Source organism: Uranotaenia lowii, chromosome 1, assembly GCF_029784155.1.
Source record: "Uranotaenia lowii strain MFRU-FL chromosome 1, ASM2978415v1, whole genome shotgun sequence".
Lineage (NCBI taxonomy): Eukaryota > Metazoa > Arthropoda > Insecta > Diptera > Culicidae > Uranotaenia > Uranotaenia lowii.
In genome coordinates this window covers 214,530,389-214,546,148 of record NC_073691.1, presented here as the reverse complement: position 1 = coordinate 214,546,148, position 15,760 = coordinate 214,530,389, and the positions used below count along the sequence as shown (strand labels likewise).

At 40.4% G+C, this 15,760-nt stretch overlaps 1 protein-coding gene across 6 annotated transcripts in view; it reads left to right on the top strand.

Moving 5' to 3' along the window:
* LOC129747393 (neurexin-1-like) overlaps positions 1 to 15,760 on the top strand; it is a 113,500-nt gene extending 97,740 nt beyond the window's left edge. For 2 of the 6 annotated variants that reach the window (XM_055741605.1, XM_055741596.1), the window contains exons 11-17: positions 8,631 to 8,778; positions 11,118 to 11,875; positions 11,936 to 12,114; positions 12,177 to 12,348; positions 12,413 to 12,645; positions 14,074 to 14,386; positions 14,450 to 15,760. In XM_055741605.1, the coding sequence (XP_055597580.1) occupies positions 8,631 to 8,778; positions 11,118 to 11,875; positions 11,936 to 12,114; positions 12,177 to 12,348; positions 12,413 to 12,645; positions 14,074 to 14,386; positions 14,450 to 15,645 (2,999 nt within the window). In that variant the 3' untranslated portion in view covers positions 15,646 to 15,760. The remainder of the gene's footprint in view (positions 1 to 8,630; positions 8,779 to 11,117; positions 11,876 to 11,935; positions 12,115 to 12,176; positions 12,349 to 12,412; positions 12,646 to 14,073; positions 14,387 to 14,449) is intronic. The other 4 variants (XM_055741620.1, XM_055741613.1, XM_055741635.1 and 1 more) reach the window with 3 other exon arrangements.

Sequence of the window (15,760 nt, the reverse complement as noted above, 5' to 3'; positions counted from 1 at the left end):
GGCCAATTATGGGGAAAAGTAATGTCTCAGAGCCAAGCGATGCGCTTCCTTTGCCATGATTGAACCTGACGAGACGATGAGAAACGAAAAGAGAGGAAAAAAAACTCCAAGGACAACTCTCGTTTTCAACCATCCAACGAGAAAGAATCTTTGATGGCAGAAGGAGCAATTTCATCTAATTTTATTCAACGAGATTATATTTTATTACCTGCATCCACCATTGGCATTGTTGTGACGAGCTTTTTTCGTCTTCTTTGGTATGTTCGATGTCCTAGCTGGGTTGTTTCTTAAAAGCTTTAGCTGGAGAAACGGACAATTTTTTGGAGTTGGTCCCTTTGATGCAAATTTTGACTTTTATACAGTTAAAAATCATGATCCATTATCATTATGGAGTGTGAAAGTGTCACGGTGTCGATTGAAAATTTGCACCTGGTTGTTAGAAATACAACAAAAAACGCGATAATCTATACGATAAACAAATAAATCGGTTTCATCCGTATCGAACCTAGCAGTAGTGTCAGTGTATTGAAATTATCGCCATTAATTGAGCCATATCAGATGAATATCTGGTGGTTTTTCTTTCCTGGAAGAGGAACAGGTTCACGGAACAGTTTACGTCATTCCGAATCCAATCGAAGTGAAAAACCAATTCCACATTCGCCCAGCCCAGCCTCCAGCGCCAGAATGAGCGTGATTATCATTTGCTTTTTACGCCTCGCTCAACAAAGCGGGCCTGCCTCGGAAAAAAGGTTTGGAAAAATTGAAATCCAACACGGAAGAAAAACACAAAAATCAAACTGGTTGGTACTTACCACACGGTTTAGCATCAATCGGCGATAAATTTTTGCAATCCGCTGCATACGCAATTTAACGGTGCAATGGAGGCACAAATTGATTGTTGCCGTAATTTTAATTGGAACTGTTCACAACAATATGGCTATGGATTTATTTCCGGTGGGGGGAAAACTCAACACAGGCTCGGGGGGTCTTTAAACGCTCAACGATGATTAGTTCGATCTAAAAAAAAGAAGAAACAAACACTGTTTTAGTCAAAAATACCTTTAGCATAATTGAGGATTAAAAACATATAATTGGTTGAAATATTTGAAATTCAACTTTTTTTAGAACTCAGCGAAATGAGAAAAAGCTCATTCATTGCCAAAAGGTCAACGCCTACTTCGCATTCGCATAACAGTCGCCTATAACTTCGGTTGGCGCTACTCAGCAACTCTCCGTTTTTTTTAAATAACAGTTTTTGGAAATTGCACAACCTTTTTTTCTGAGATGATGTCACACTTTCTGACCTATAATAAAAAGTTTGAAAGGTCATTGTCTACTTCTGCTCATTTTTTTGCGTTTGCAGAATTCTGCGTGTGTTTAAGTCAAATCAACCATTTAATCATCGGCAAATCACCTTTCTCATCAATGTATCAAAACCATCATCATGTTGATTTTGTTTTTAAATACGTCATACAGCCGCACCACAAGCATAGTGGACTAATAACAGTGACTTGACCATCATAAAGTTCGTTTTTATTTTTGTAACCAAAGTTCCCCACAAGTATCCATATTGAACAAATTCTGTAAAACGACTTTAGTCACGCGAATCACACGAATTTTCCCCCTAGATGAAACACCAACACACACATACCAACATATAAAAAAAAAACGAAAATAGAACAAAACCCCTTTTCCATTGTAATCGAACGGAAGTGCTCGGAAATCCTTCGATTGGAAGCGAAAGTTGAGAACGTCTATCGCGATTCGGTCCGCGGTCCGGACAGCTCCAAAAACGGTTTCGGGAAACGAAAAAAAACCCAGAAAAAAGAAACAATTCTCAACAAATCAATCAAATCGAACGTCAGGGCGCTAATTTATTTGCACCAAAAAAAAATTAAAAAAAAGTATTATTATTATTAAATTATTATTCTTATTATTGGTATGGTTATTATGATTGAGTATTATTCTAAGTAAGATATAGTTTGTTTGTTTTGTCGTTGGGAAATGATGCTCCCATATGATGATCCCTTCTTTAACCTTCCTCCGTTGAGTATTTCTTTACAAACAATATCCTAGGTCTGGATATTGCATTCATAGTTTCCTCAAATTTTCTCATTTTCGTTCATTCGATTGATGTTATTTTGTGTTGGTCGATTTTTATTGTCTTTGTCAATTGAAACCCAGCTTGCATTTGAATTCATTTATTATGCTCATTTTTTTACTATCTTTATTCTCATTGTTGAACAAAAGATGGCACATGATAAGTCCGAAATCATATAAAATTTAAACATTATTCTAAAACTAAACCAGATAGGAACATTCACAATCTTCGATGCACTTCTCAACAAAGGGTGTCAAACGATTACGCTATCTGAATTCAAATTGTTATGTCAGATAATGAATCTTCATTAAAACTCCTAAATCAATTTAAATAATGCCAATGCTAATCTTATCAAAATCTTCTTTTGTTCAACTTGTTTTCTCTAATATTTCTTTTGATTTTCGTATGATTTCAGTTAGTATTATTCGGAATTGAATGCGGCTTTACAAGCATGTCCAAAATTATATTTACCCCGGTCCAGCTAAACCAATGCATGCTTCTTAAAAAAAGATACTGTATTTGCAGTTATACAGAACCCAACAAACCCACAGCATCACCACCGAATGCATTGAAAAATATTCAAAAAATGTATCAATAAGCATCTCACAACAGCCACTAGATTCACATCTGTGTTCAATAGTAATAAGGCCCCCAAATGATTGGAAGTTTCATCACCAAAGACCCCAACAGAACACTGAACCAAAGAAAAAACATCAAGTATCGAAAAGCCCAACCCGCTTAAAGTCCTCAATTCATTGGAAACATTGAACTAAAAAAAATCATCAATCAGGAACCTCCCATTATTCTCGCATTCTCGTTGATCGAATCCGAATGAGTTTTGATTTATTTTTTTAGTTTATCAAATGTTTGGTTTTTGTATATTGAGCTTGATTTTGGAACCGCGCGTGTGTAATAAAGCACCTTCCCTCAAGCCGGAAGCAATCAATCGTATCTTGTCGCGTACCTAGTAGTTTCAAGTCAATCCTTTCGCTGGCAGCCCTTGTCCAAATTAGAAACACACGAGCTTACTCAATGGGTACAAACAACTAGAGATGAAACCGACAATGCAATCACAAACTTTTGTGCGCTGTTTAGATGATGAAAAATACACATTAAAAAAATCCCTTTCAATTGTTAAGCGATTAGTTTCATTTAAACAATTTTTCGTTTCTGCCCTCCCGAACCCTTTCCAGGTGATTCCATTTCCGCCAGAGATGTCTATTGTATGTTTATTCACATTTTCATTCGTTAAAAAAAATGCAACCTGTTCAATCAAATCTAGGTAAATCATCTGGCAGCACTGCCAATCATCAGTTCGAATAAAACAAGACGATGGATGTTCCAAATCAGGCTAATAATTCAAATTACCGAGATTTGATTCCCCATAATATTATCAGCTTTCGTGCACCGTTACTAATAGCTTAGATTGAAGAAAAATGGGCACCACCTGCACTCACAAACCGAAAAAATGCTGTTCGCGTGCAAAATTAGATCCCGTCTATATTTTTTTATATTCACTGACCGCACTGACTCGCACACAACTCCCCTCACAACCCTCACTTCCAACCAATAAAAAAATATTTATAAACGTTCAAATGAAAGCACCGTTTTATAGTATTTGCTCTAGCATCTGAAAGTTTAGCTGAAAAAAATAGATTCAAGCAAAAATCAGCACTCGTCGACACCATTTTCACCGTTTATTATTATTGTTATGATGATATGGCGATTGAAATCAGAAGCAATCAGAGGCGAAAAATTAGTTTCCGACCAGAAATGTTTGGCAAACTGTAGCAAATGAAAAAAAAATCTAAAAAAGTAATAAGAGCACCATGCTTTTTGGCTGTGAATAGATTGTTTGATTTTCCCTCACCGCTGACACCCCTCTATCATCACATCGAAACTGTCTGAAATCACCAATCGTGAGCTTCCCCATTCAGAACGCCATTTCTTCTCTCATCAGTCCTTCAAATTAGTCACCAACCACTCCCCCCGAACTCCCGTTTAGTTTGTTACTTTGAACAGCACACACCTGATGATGAAAAAAAACCACAATGTTCGCAAGCTTTCTAGTGCATCATGTGCTGATGTGAAACACTTTGTTCGGCCTTATGTTCACAATCAGTTTCGATCCAACTCCCACTCGTTTTGAATTCGCATCCATCCTACATCTATCCATATATGATCGTTGAGATTGGTACGGAGGCGTTTTGAAATCAGTTTTACTTGTTTTTATGATAGCTGGTAGCACTGTTAACTTTTAAAATACACTGGATTCTTTTTATAAACGATCTTATTTCACAGGTTTTTTTTAACGATTTTCTCGAAATAAGACGATACAACAACGACAACAAGTTGAACCAATTTGAGCTTCACAAAAACGTGAAAAAAATGATGAGGTTGTCGTGATGTTGAGACTTGCGGGGCCGTTCATCACATCCAGCCCACCTTCTATAGATCCGAAACATCCGTAATTTGGGTCTACATACAAAACAGTTTCTTGACATTTTGTTTTATTTTCCCAACCACTCGCAAAGTTCAATTAATAAAAACGTGTTTGTTCATAAAATCATGGTTCAGATTTTTTACTGGGACGTTGTACGGAAAATCCGTAACAATCGAAAAACAGACAAATTTTTAAAATAAGTTTTAATGAGTTGATTATAAAAAAACAACTTAGTTATATAAAAAAAGAAAAGCAATTTTCATGAGAGTTCATCAATTGTTCATGGATTTCTAAAGTTCTTTGTGCCTTGCCATGCAAAATTGAATATCTTTATAGAACGCCTTAGCTCTTTTCGCGACAGAATCGGTTTCTAAAAAATAGTTTCCTAACTGCTCTAGTCGGAAACCTTCTTACAGCTTTTCAGTAGTCAATTCCGAAACGGAAACTTCATCAGCGATTTCCTCTGGATCAGTTTTGTAGCATCTCTTTTAGATCCTCATCCGCAAGAACTGGTTGCTGTAACAATTCAGAAACATCCTCTTCAGGCATATCGTCGAAACCTTCGTCCGACCTGTGGTTTACTTGCTGAAATTCGGTCGATTGCACACATTCACGCCAAAGAGAAAGCCATCAAGCCTTAAGAGTTGATGGTGTGATGTCTAAAGTCTGCTTCATTTAATATTGGAACACAAACAATTGCGTGTAGTTCAGTCATTTATTAACGAATTCATAATTTGTTTTTCATACAAATGTAGCATTTTCTTTACTCTTTCATAAAAAAAAATTAAAAAAATTATTCATTGCTGTTTCGAAGAAATTCTCGTACTTTTCCCGTAATACGGCACATTAGGCGGCGCACACCCTTTTCGTCCACCGTTTTGGCGATTTGATTCCACCAGTTCTTCATTTGAGTCATGTTCCTAACAAGTTTTCCCTTTGCCTTAAGCCTCCGCTTCGTGATTGCCCAATATTTCTCTATCGGCCGGAACTGGGGACAGTTTGGGGGGTTGAGGTCCTTCGGTATTACGCTGACCCCGTTCGTTGCGTACCATTCCATAACCGTTTTGCTGTAATGGCAGCTTGCGAGGTCCGGCCAAAACATTACTGGACGGTCGTGGGCACGAATAAACGGCAGAATCCGTTTCTGTAGGCACTCTTTTTTGTAGACTTCTGATGTCATTGTCTTGTCAGTGAGAAAGACTTTGGTTTTCTGTCCACAACTGCATATCCCCTGTCAAATCATGTACTTGCGGGCGAATTTATCCGCAAACACGAACTTAAATTTTGCAGGTACATCCCCCCGAGCCGTCGCCAAATAAAATTTTTGACCTGGGATTTGCCCAAAGTCCGCCTTCACGTAGGTCTCATCGTCCATCAGAATACATCCGTCGAACTTGGTCAGCACTTGGTCGTACAGCTTTCGAGCACGGATTCTGGCCACATTGTTCTGCTTCAGCGTCCGATTTGGCTGTTTGCTGGCTCGGAATGACCTTATTCCTTCCCGGAGACGAATTCGTCGCACCGTACTGTGAGCGGCCTGGAACTTATTGGCCAAATCGCGGTCTGAAAGATTGGGATTCCTCTTGACGGCCTTGATGACTTTCCCACGCAGTTTCCGGTCGACAGTTCCACTCCGACGCTTCGAATGCGGCTTCCGAGCCGTCGTCAATGTTTCCTTGTACTGCTTGATAACACGCCATACGGTATTTCTGGGCATTTTAAGCTGTTTAGCTAGCTTCGATGCCGACAACAATGGATTTTCAAGAAAACTGTGCACAATTTGATCTCTCCGTTCGGCTTCCATGGCGGTTGTTTACAAAATGCTATCGTTTGGTGTTATGACATAAATACATGGTGAAAGGTAATGAATTTCCCGACATGTGGGTGGAAAAAGTTTCCAAATCCGTCCACTAGGAGCGCCACAATGAGCAAAAGAATTTGTTCCAATATTAAATGAAGCAGACTTTAGTAGAACCGCTCTAGTTTGCTCCAAGCATTCTTTCATAGTGAAAGATTTCCAAGCTTCTGGAAACGTCATTCTGGAACAGTCAGTGTCGGATGCTTTTTCATCATTTCCTAAATAAATCGCATCGTCCTGCCTATGTACAGCTTCTTGAAGCTTGCAATGATGTCCTGGTCAAGGGGCTAGATCAACGATGTTGTGTTTGATGGTAAAAACACCACTTTCACATTCGAGTGTTCCAGCTGAGGATAACCGTTGTCGATAATTAAAAGAGCATGAAAGTGTTCTTCTTTTGTCTCTTGACTTGAGGAACATTTCTTCGAACCTCTGTATAAAATCGGTTTGCGTGATCCCTGGTGTTTGGTTAGTTAGTCAATGTACCGGAAGCTGATCAAAATCCATGCCCTTCAAGGTACGAGGACGCAAAGAATCAGAAGTGGCTTAAAAAGACGGTCTCCCGAAGCATAGCGCAAAAAAGAAGCGTTATTCTTTCCTTCGCAGTTTTAAATCAGTTTGCCAATTTACCGATTTAACTAGATGGGTTCTAGATGGCATGCGTTTCCAGAACAGACCCGATTCATCTGCGTTTAAAATCTGGTGGGCATTGTAGCCTCCCTCCAAAATTATGGAAGCCAATTCTGCCGGATAATTTCTTGCAGCGGTTTCATCTGCTGAAGCGCTTTGTCACCGGAGCTTTACATTATGGAGAGAATATCGCTTATTAGCGTTAAACGTCTTGATTCCGTCACTCGAAGATGGTTCCTGTTGGATGAACCACAGGAACCCTCTTTAGGTTATGTTCCTCGATCCACAAACTAGTGCCTTTTCCATTTTTTCGACTACGGAACGATTATTTAGCTGACATATCAGTTCCAGTTGCCATTGCATCACGGATTCTTTTTTCGTTTCACTAAAGCGTAATGCAATGCGAACTTTCTGTTAACCACTGCACTGCCTAAGTTTCGTCTTAAGCAAGGCAGTCGAGGATTTCGATTTTCATCTCTAGCGCTTAGAAGCGCCTGGACTTTTTCTCCGAAGTGGCCATTGACAAGGTTGCGTCTGTAATGTAAGAACAATTATTTGATATTAATATAAGATTAAGGTATGGAGAACCAGAGAACGGTAGAAAACCGGCAGCTGCCTGATCGGTTTCTAATCACGCAAACACTACGGAGAAAAGAAAGTTAACGTTTTTCTGATGAAATGAATGTGCCTCCTTGGTATTATTTTTTGGCGTTGTTGGACATAAACTGACATAAAATTTAAAAAAAAAGTTAATATCTACACAAATCAATTCATTATGAAGATCTAAACATTTACACAAATTAGCAAAATTTCGATGTAATACTTCCACTATCCTAGATGCTTTTCTTCTGAGTATTAAGTATTTACCGCGGCACATTTGAAGTAAACAAATTTTAAAACATAGACAAATTTTAGATAAATAAAATTTTAAAAGTCTGCCGTTACCAATCTCAATCATCCTCCCACCATCACCACCCACTTCTTCACCCGATCCGGCTGAATCAAACAGAACAATAGCAACCGAAACAAAAAAAATGCTCCCCTGTTTTCAAGATTGCCTACATATATATTTAACAATACAGTCCAAGTATACTTTTATATTCTATTATAACCAACAATTAAAAAAAAACTAGCATCAGCTCTCGCATCACAATTACACAACCGAGAGGAGAGAGAAACGAAACCAATCGTTTTTTACTAGAATGTGTCCTCTTCTTCTTTCTCTTCTTATTCTCTCTTGTTCTTCTCTTCACCCCGCACAACAACAACAACAACAATCCATTGTATTTCGTCATTGTGTCCACATCATCAATGTACCCCCATCAACAAAACCATATGTGTCCGCGCGACGTTCGATGATGCTGCAACGGAAAAAAAACTCAACATCGCATCGCAAATTGCAAACAAAACCACTCGCTCGGTTCGAAATCGAAAACAATCAATCTAAATTTGTCACGTGCACACACACACACATTATCCACTCGATAAAATGCATCACACATACAACATCAACAATCACATGCATACACATCGCATCACTTACCAAAAACAACAACGATATCGATATGCGCTCCAACGATAACAAAAAAAAAAACTAGCGGAAGCAATCCTGGGCCGACACAGCACCCTGGAGGTGAAGTCGCTGCATCTGGGTGGGTTGTTCCATGCGGAGGAGGAAATCCAGATGACGGCTGCGATGCCCAACTTCGTCGGTCAGCTGCAGGGATTCGTGTACAATGGTCACCGGTGAGTAACCCTGAAACTTAAACGGAAAAATGCAGTAAAAATTCGTTGGCTTTTTGGTTTTGTTGCTTGTGGCTCCAGAGAGTAGAAACGATGCGTGGATCATAGAACGTAAAATGTTAAGTTACTAATGCTATGAAAATGTTAAAACGATTAAAATCGAATCAATAACGAAAAAACCACTGAATTAACTTTTATGAAATAATCTATTTCTGTCACTTTTTTGTTAATGGTGGCTCCAGAGAGTAATAACAAAATTCAGGTGATCTAATGAAAGTTCGATAAATTTATCTGTTTTCGGAAAGTCTACTATAAACTCCATTCAAAGTCGTGATATATTTTGCAGGTAATGCAGATTGGCCAGATTTCTGCCTCCATAACTGAGGTTTTCAAACTGAATTTCATGGATTGTTAATTAAACCTTTAAGAGTCAACATTGAGATTGAAGTATCCTCAGGCCTTAGGCTTTTTGTGGAAGGGATTATCAAAGTTCTTTGGGAGATAAAAAGTATTTCGCACATAGAAAACATTTATTCCAAGCAAAATCTAGTAAATATATTCCTAACGTGTTCTTTAATCCAAAATGTAGGCTCATTATTGCATCCAAATATTTCGTACCGGTACCAAAGCAAAAGGAACAAAAATAATCCACCAAATATTTCCTTTCAAATTTGTAGTGCTTAAAGCATGGATCACGCAAAATCTGGACGCATTAAAAAGGGTCTATCTCAGGGCTATGTAAACGAAATAAAAATGTTTTGTAATCAAAATGTAGGGTTTTTATTGTACTTCAAAGAAAAATTTAAAAAAATATTCCTATGTTGTTTTGATGAAATTTCGAACTTTTCGTCGAGAACCACTCATCATAGTTTGGACACCCTATTCACTGACCTCAGCGGCCATTTTGTTCCACAATCTCTTCATTTCTGTTGCATCCCGATTCATCCTACCATTCTTCTTCATCTTCTGTTTGACAATTGCCCAAAATTTTTCGATAGGGCGAATTTGAGGGCAGTTGGGTTGGTTGATGTCCTTTTCGACAAAATCCACCCGTTGGCCCGATACCACAGTACATACTTCTTAGCTGTAGTGGCAGCTTGCCAAATCTGGCGGAAACTTTACTGTTCCTTTGTGAGATCTAATGTACGAAAAAAAACGTTTTTAAGGCACTCCTCCTTGTACATTTCGGAGTCCATGGTCTTGTTTTTCACAAAAACCGGGGTTTTTTGTCCGCAGCTGCAAATACCTTGCCTGATCAAACACTTTCTTGTCAACTTATCGGCAAAAACGAATTGGAACTTGGCGGGGACATCACCCCGACCAGTGGCTTTGTAAATGTTTGGCCAGGAAGCCGCCCAAAATCAGATTTCACTATTTTTGAACCAGACCACGTCGGGTTTTTGACGTGTGTGTCCAACATTAATTTTCGCCTCGCGGCTTCCATTACGTGTAACTTTATTGGAACAAAACGAATCGTTATGAAATTTTCAGCCCTGATAGAGGAAAAATTTCCAAACAAAGTACTGTAAAAACATTCTCGATCCGACAACTAGGAGCGCTATGGTATAATAAACAGTGCGTCCAGATTTTGGATGATCCATGCTTTAGCTAGCTTCGATTTGCTATCCAGTACACGTGAACTCGGGACGGTCGTTTCTAAAGAGACTACATACAAAGAAGCGCCGGCTGATTCCTTCCAAAATAATGAATTTGCAACCCTGCTGTCCGGCTGCCTTTCAGACTACTTGGTTTTACTTAACGAGCCTATAGTAAACAAAGAGACGAAATGTCATGATTGGAATTTTTGATTTTCTGTCAGCGTCATTCCAATCGAGCAAAACCTAGCAGTATTAATTAAATGCAGCCCTACAGCAGGGTTGCAAGCTCATTATTTTAAAAGGGATCAGATTGCGATTCTTTGTTTACTATAGTTTATTTAGTTTTACTCGATTGGAATGACACTGACAGTTATTCCAAAATTCCAATCGAAACATGACGCCTCTTTGTTTATGTAGCTTCTTTAGTCGTTCCTAATGCCACGACTTTTGGTTCGTGAGGAATAAAAACAAAAGTTGTATTGGAGGGGCCCTTTTCTTGGATGGGAGGGATCCAAAACTATTACCACGACCTTTCTCGTGTCCAATGACATTACTTCACCAAATTTCAAACTGACTCATCTTTATGTATTAAATTTAGGATCACTATTTAAAATTGTGTTTCCTAATCTTTCTAAGCGTTTTGTCGCAAATTAGACCGAAACTTGAAATCGCAACTTTAGCATGCGTTTGCTAGCCTTTCGATTTACAAATTCTGATGAGTTTAATTACATTTCTTTCCCACAGCTACGTCGATTTGGTAAAAACGCTTGGACCGGAACTATCAGCTCTGCCGACAACTTCCTTCAAGTTGACGGCCCGGTTCGTGAATTCCCCACCCGGATCTCCCTATCAACCGGCAACTTACCGCTCAAAGCACTCGTACGTAGGTCTTCCGATGCTGAAGGCCTATTCGTCCGTTTTCATTGACTTCCGATTTAAAACGCTCGAACCGAACGGATTGCTGTTCTACAACGGAGGCAAACGAAACGATTTCCTGGCCGTGGAGCTGGTTAATGGACACATCCACTATGTGTTCGATTTGGGTGATGGACCGATCACCATCCGTGACAAGGCAAGGATCCACATGAACGACAACCGCTGGCATTCGGTTAGCATTCGACGGCCGGGACCCAAGACACACACTTTGGCGGTGGATGAATCGATCGAGATCTACACGGCAAGCGGCAACAATATGCACCTGGAGTTGGAAGGAATTCTGTATGTGGGAGGTGTATTCAAGGATATGTATACAAGACTACCGTCGAGCATTGCATCGAGGATCGGCTTCGAAGGTTGCATGGCATCGGTAGATTTGGCGGATACTTCACCCAGTTTGACAGAGGACGCTGTGGTGCCATCTTCGCTGGTGGTGTCCGGCTGTGAGGGACCGACAAAATGTAGCCAGAATGCCTGTGCCAATCGGGGGGTTTGTGTGCAGCAATGGAACGCCTACGCCTGTGAATGTGACATGACCTCGTTCACTGGACCAACTTGTTATGACGGTATGTCGTGGTCCTGTGGAATAAGTTATCATTGATTTTAACATTGTTTTTTTTTTCTAGAATCTATTTCTTACGAGTTTGGAAACAACAAAGGGTTGATTCAGTACAGCTTTCCACCCGGTCGGCAACCGGACACTGAGGAAGATAACATTGCTCTTGGATTCGTGACTACCAAAACAGATGCTGTGCTTCTACGAATTGAAAGCTCCACGACACAGGATTACATTGAAATGGAAATTGTAATTATAATTTATCAATGTACTGTTTAGAATTATTTTTAAATTATTTTTTTCATCACCAGGTCGAAGGAAATGTGTTCATGGTCTATAACGTTGGTTCGAACGATCTTCCGTTGGGCGAAATTGGTGTCAAGGTTAATGACAATAATTATCACGTTGTACGATTTACTCGGTCCGGGGCTAATGCGTCACTCCAGATTGATGACTACAACGTCCAAACACTATTTCCCTCGGGTAACCAAGTGCTAACTTCTTGAAGTGGGTTCAAAGCTAACATAGGTTTTTTTCCAACCCACAGGCCATCAATCAACCGTGTTCACCTCGATGGCTAACATTCAGGTTGGCGGTAAGATCTCGCGCAATGGCCGATCGCGTATCGAGCGCCCCTTCGGTGGGGTCATTGCCGGACTGTCCGTCAATCGACTCCGGGTGCTGGACCTGGCGGCTGAACGTGACCCGCACATTAACGTGCGGGGTGATGTGCAATTGGTAACTGGCGTTTTAGATAGAAATGACCAAAGAATGCAGCAGGTTAGAATTTTAAACAAAAAGCAATTTTTCAACCAAAAAATATCAATGACAAACAAATCGCTCGTTTTTTTCTTTTTTAAATTCTCTTGAACTTCTTAATATCTATTGATTGTTTTTTTTTTTCTTTCGAAGAAAACCCTTGATTTCTGATCGTTTTGTTCAGAAGTTTGTGCCATCGAGTGGAAACTTTCAACACAAGTTTCGAACCTAGCTGTGAAACAATTTTGATTTTTTGTATAGTATTAAATCTTAACGTTATTACCAGTTGAATTTAGCGAATACTGTGGCTTCCATTTTGAGCTAACAACGTTCACACTACGATGGCACAACATGAATATCATGCTAAATTGTAATTTTTCAATTATTTGATTTTCTTTTTCAAAACGTTCTAAATGTTTGTTTTGTGCTGTCCTGTTTGCGAGTGATTCAGTAAAACCTTTATCGATTAGATGAGTGTGTTCTCGTATTCTGCACAGATTTCTAACTTTTTGCACACAAACGGGTTAAATAACTTTCAATATAGAGCTGTTTCGACGACCCACATTCCGGAAAAAATGATGACAAAAGTCGACAAACCCCAACGAAAAACATCTGTTTATTTAGACCGCTTCAAAGTTAAAGAACAATATTCAAGCACATTTGATTTCTGTATATATTTCTGCTTTTGTGTTGTTTTAGAAAAATTCTAACCGAAGAAAAACCAGCTGAGAGTAATAAAAGAACAGATAAAAGAAACTAAGTTGCATGATTGTTTTTTATTTATAATTTGTAAACCAGCTGCAATCAACTTTCGTCAATTAAAAACCCCTTCCGAATTTCACCCCACGTTTTCAATGCTATAAAACCCAAGAAACCTCACGTCAGCTCAACCTACAACAATAACAAATTTCGAACAGCTACACACCAAAAAACCTACGGAAACACACGCACACAACGAGAATCAAAAAATTAATTATAAATTCTTCGAAGCACAGCACAAAACAAACAATAGCACTCAACACAAGTCCCATGAAACTCCTTCTAATCATGCACACAAAACTCATTACCATTCCATTTGTTTGGTTTTAAAGTCAAAAACAGCGTCTTATGAATGAACTGAAAATCCTCAAACAGTAAGAGTTTCGATTTTTTCAGGAATTTCAATTCATTCACAGCTTCATTGCCGTATGGTTTACAAAACTCATTTGTAGTGTTTAAACAATAGGTTTTATCATCTTTTAACGCACATCTTCCCTTCCAAATACGCCTTGTGAATCGCGCACACTATCACTCTTCCTCCTTTCGCTTATCTATCGAATATCTCACACTATCGCGTAACCTCTCATTTTCCACACATTGTACCAATATGAATGTATTTCTAATGAGCACGGTTCGTCTGTCTCACCCCGGCTGATCGAACCGTGGCGCTATCGTGAATGTTAATTAAAGAATTCTTCGGATGCTTTCAAGACACCGGCAAGCGGCTATCCGGGTGTGATGGACGATCTGATCTTCAGCGGAGCAGGATCTGGCTGCCGGGGAGACGACGAGGATGAGTGCACACCGCCCTTCGAGAACGGGAGCGGCGATGATCTCATTACGCCGGTCTACGTGCCACCGACAAAGCAAACGACTCCACAGGGTGGCAAAGGTGGCCGCAAGAAGGACGACGGAAAGCTGTGCGACGATGAGGACTGCATACATGGGTCAGGTTCGGGTGAAGTAACGGAGGTGTTTACCACGTCGACGGCCAAGAGCTCAGGTTAGTCGGGTGGCAGTCATATAGGTTAGGTTAGGTCATGTTCATTAATGTAATTTATTTCAGAAACGAGTCCCGAGATGACGTACACCACGATCGACTTCGATAGGAAAACGGACGGAACGACTACGCTGACGACACAGGGTCGATCGGATACGTATCAACCGAGCGAAACAACTCGGGAGATAGATACGACCAGCAGTGGAACGACGGCATATGGAAGCAGTAGTAGCTACGGTAGCAGTAGCAGTAGTGGAGGAAGTAGTTCAACCAGCTATGGAACAACTGTTTCGATGGGTACCACTACGGGCAGTACGAGTGGAACGACTGGTGGAACTAGCAGTAGGACGACCTTCACTACAGGGTCGACGGCTGGCTCTAGCACCTATGGTTCGACTACACAGCAACAAACACCTTCAGAAACGACGGTTAGCTACCGCGATCGAGATAGGGATCATATTCGAGAAACGACGTATCCTCAAACACCATCGACAACCGAAGACGATGAGGTTATCGATGTTAGACGACCTGAACCGGATGACGATGATGTTGAAACCGATGAGAAGCCGAGTGGTGGTAGAAGACCACCGCCAGTGAAGGTCATGGAGCCTCCAAATCCAGAACCAGAACCTCCATTTAATCATCCGCCGGCATATTCACCGACAAGGGTACCCAAACATAAGAGTGGACGAATCAATTCGGAAGCAGAGGAACGAACGGCAATGATCATCGGAATCGTAGCAGGTGCATTGATAGCAGTGATTCTAGTCATTTTACTTGTGTTGTGGATCAAGTCCAACGGGGATCGATCGTACAAAACGGAACACGACAAGAGTGGACTCTACGGACAGGGACCCAGTGCAGCTCTGTTGGGAGGAGCACACGCCAATGCACACAACTCCCATTACAACACACACCAACAGCAACCGCATCACCAGCAACCTCCACACTACAATGGCAACGGAAATGGTGGAGGTGCCATGGCAGGAAATGGTCATCACAATGGCGGAAGTACGCTACCGTTGAATGGATCTTTGCGACACTATCACAACGGAGGCAACGGAATGGGAGGAAACAATGGAGGAGGAGGTGGTGGTGGCGGAGGTATGGGAGGAGGTGGAGGGGGAAATATGGGCATGGGCGGCGGTGGAAACATGGGATACAGTGGAAGCGATAGGGGCAGCATGCAATCCAGTGGAATGGGTCAATCACAGAAATCCAAGAATCGAAACTCCAAAGACATAAAAGAATGGTACGTCTAAATGAGCTAAAACGCGAAGGGCACACTACTAAAAAAAACACTACCACTCTCAGAAACTCAAAGCAAAGTAAGATAAACACAAAACAAATACACACGAGCGCATCAGATAAGAGAAA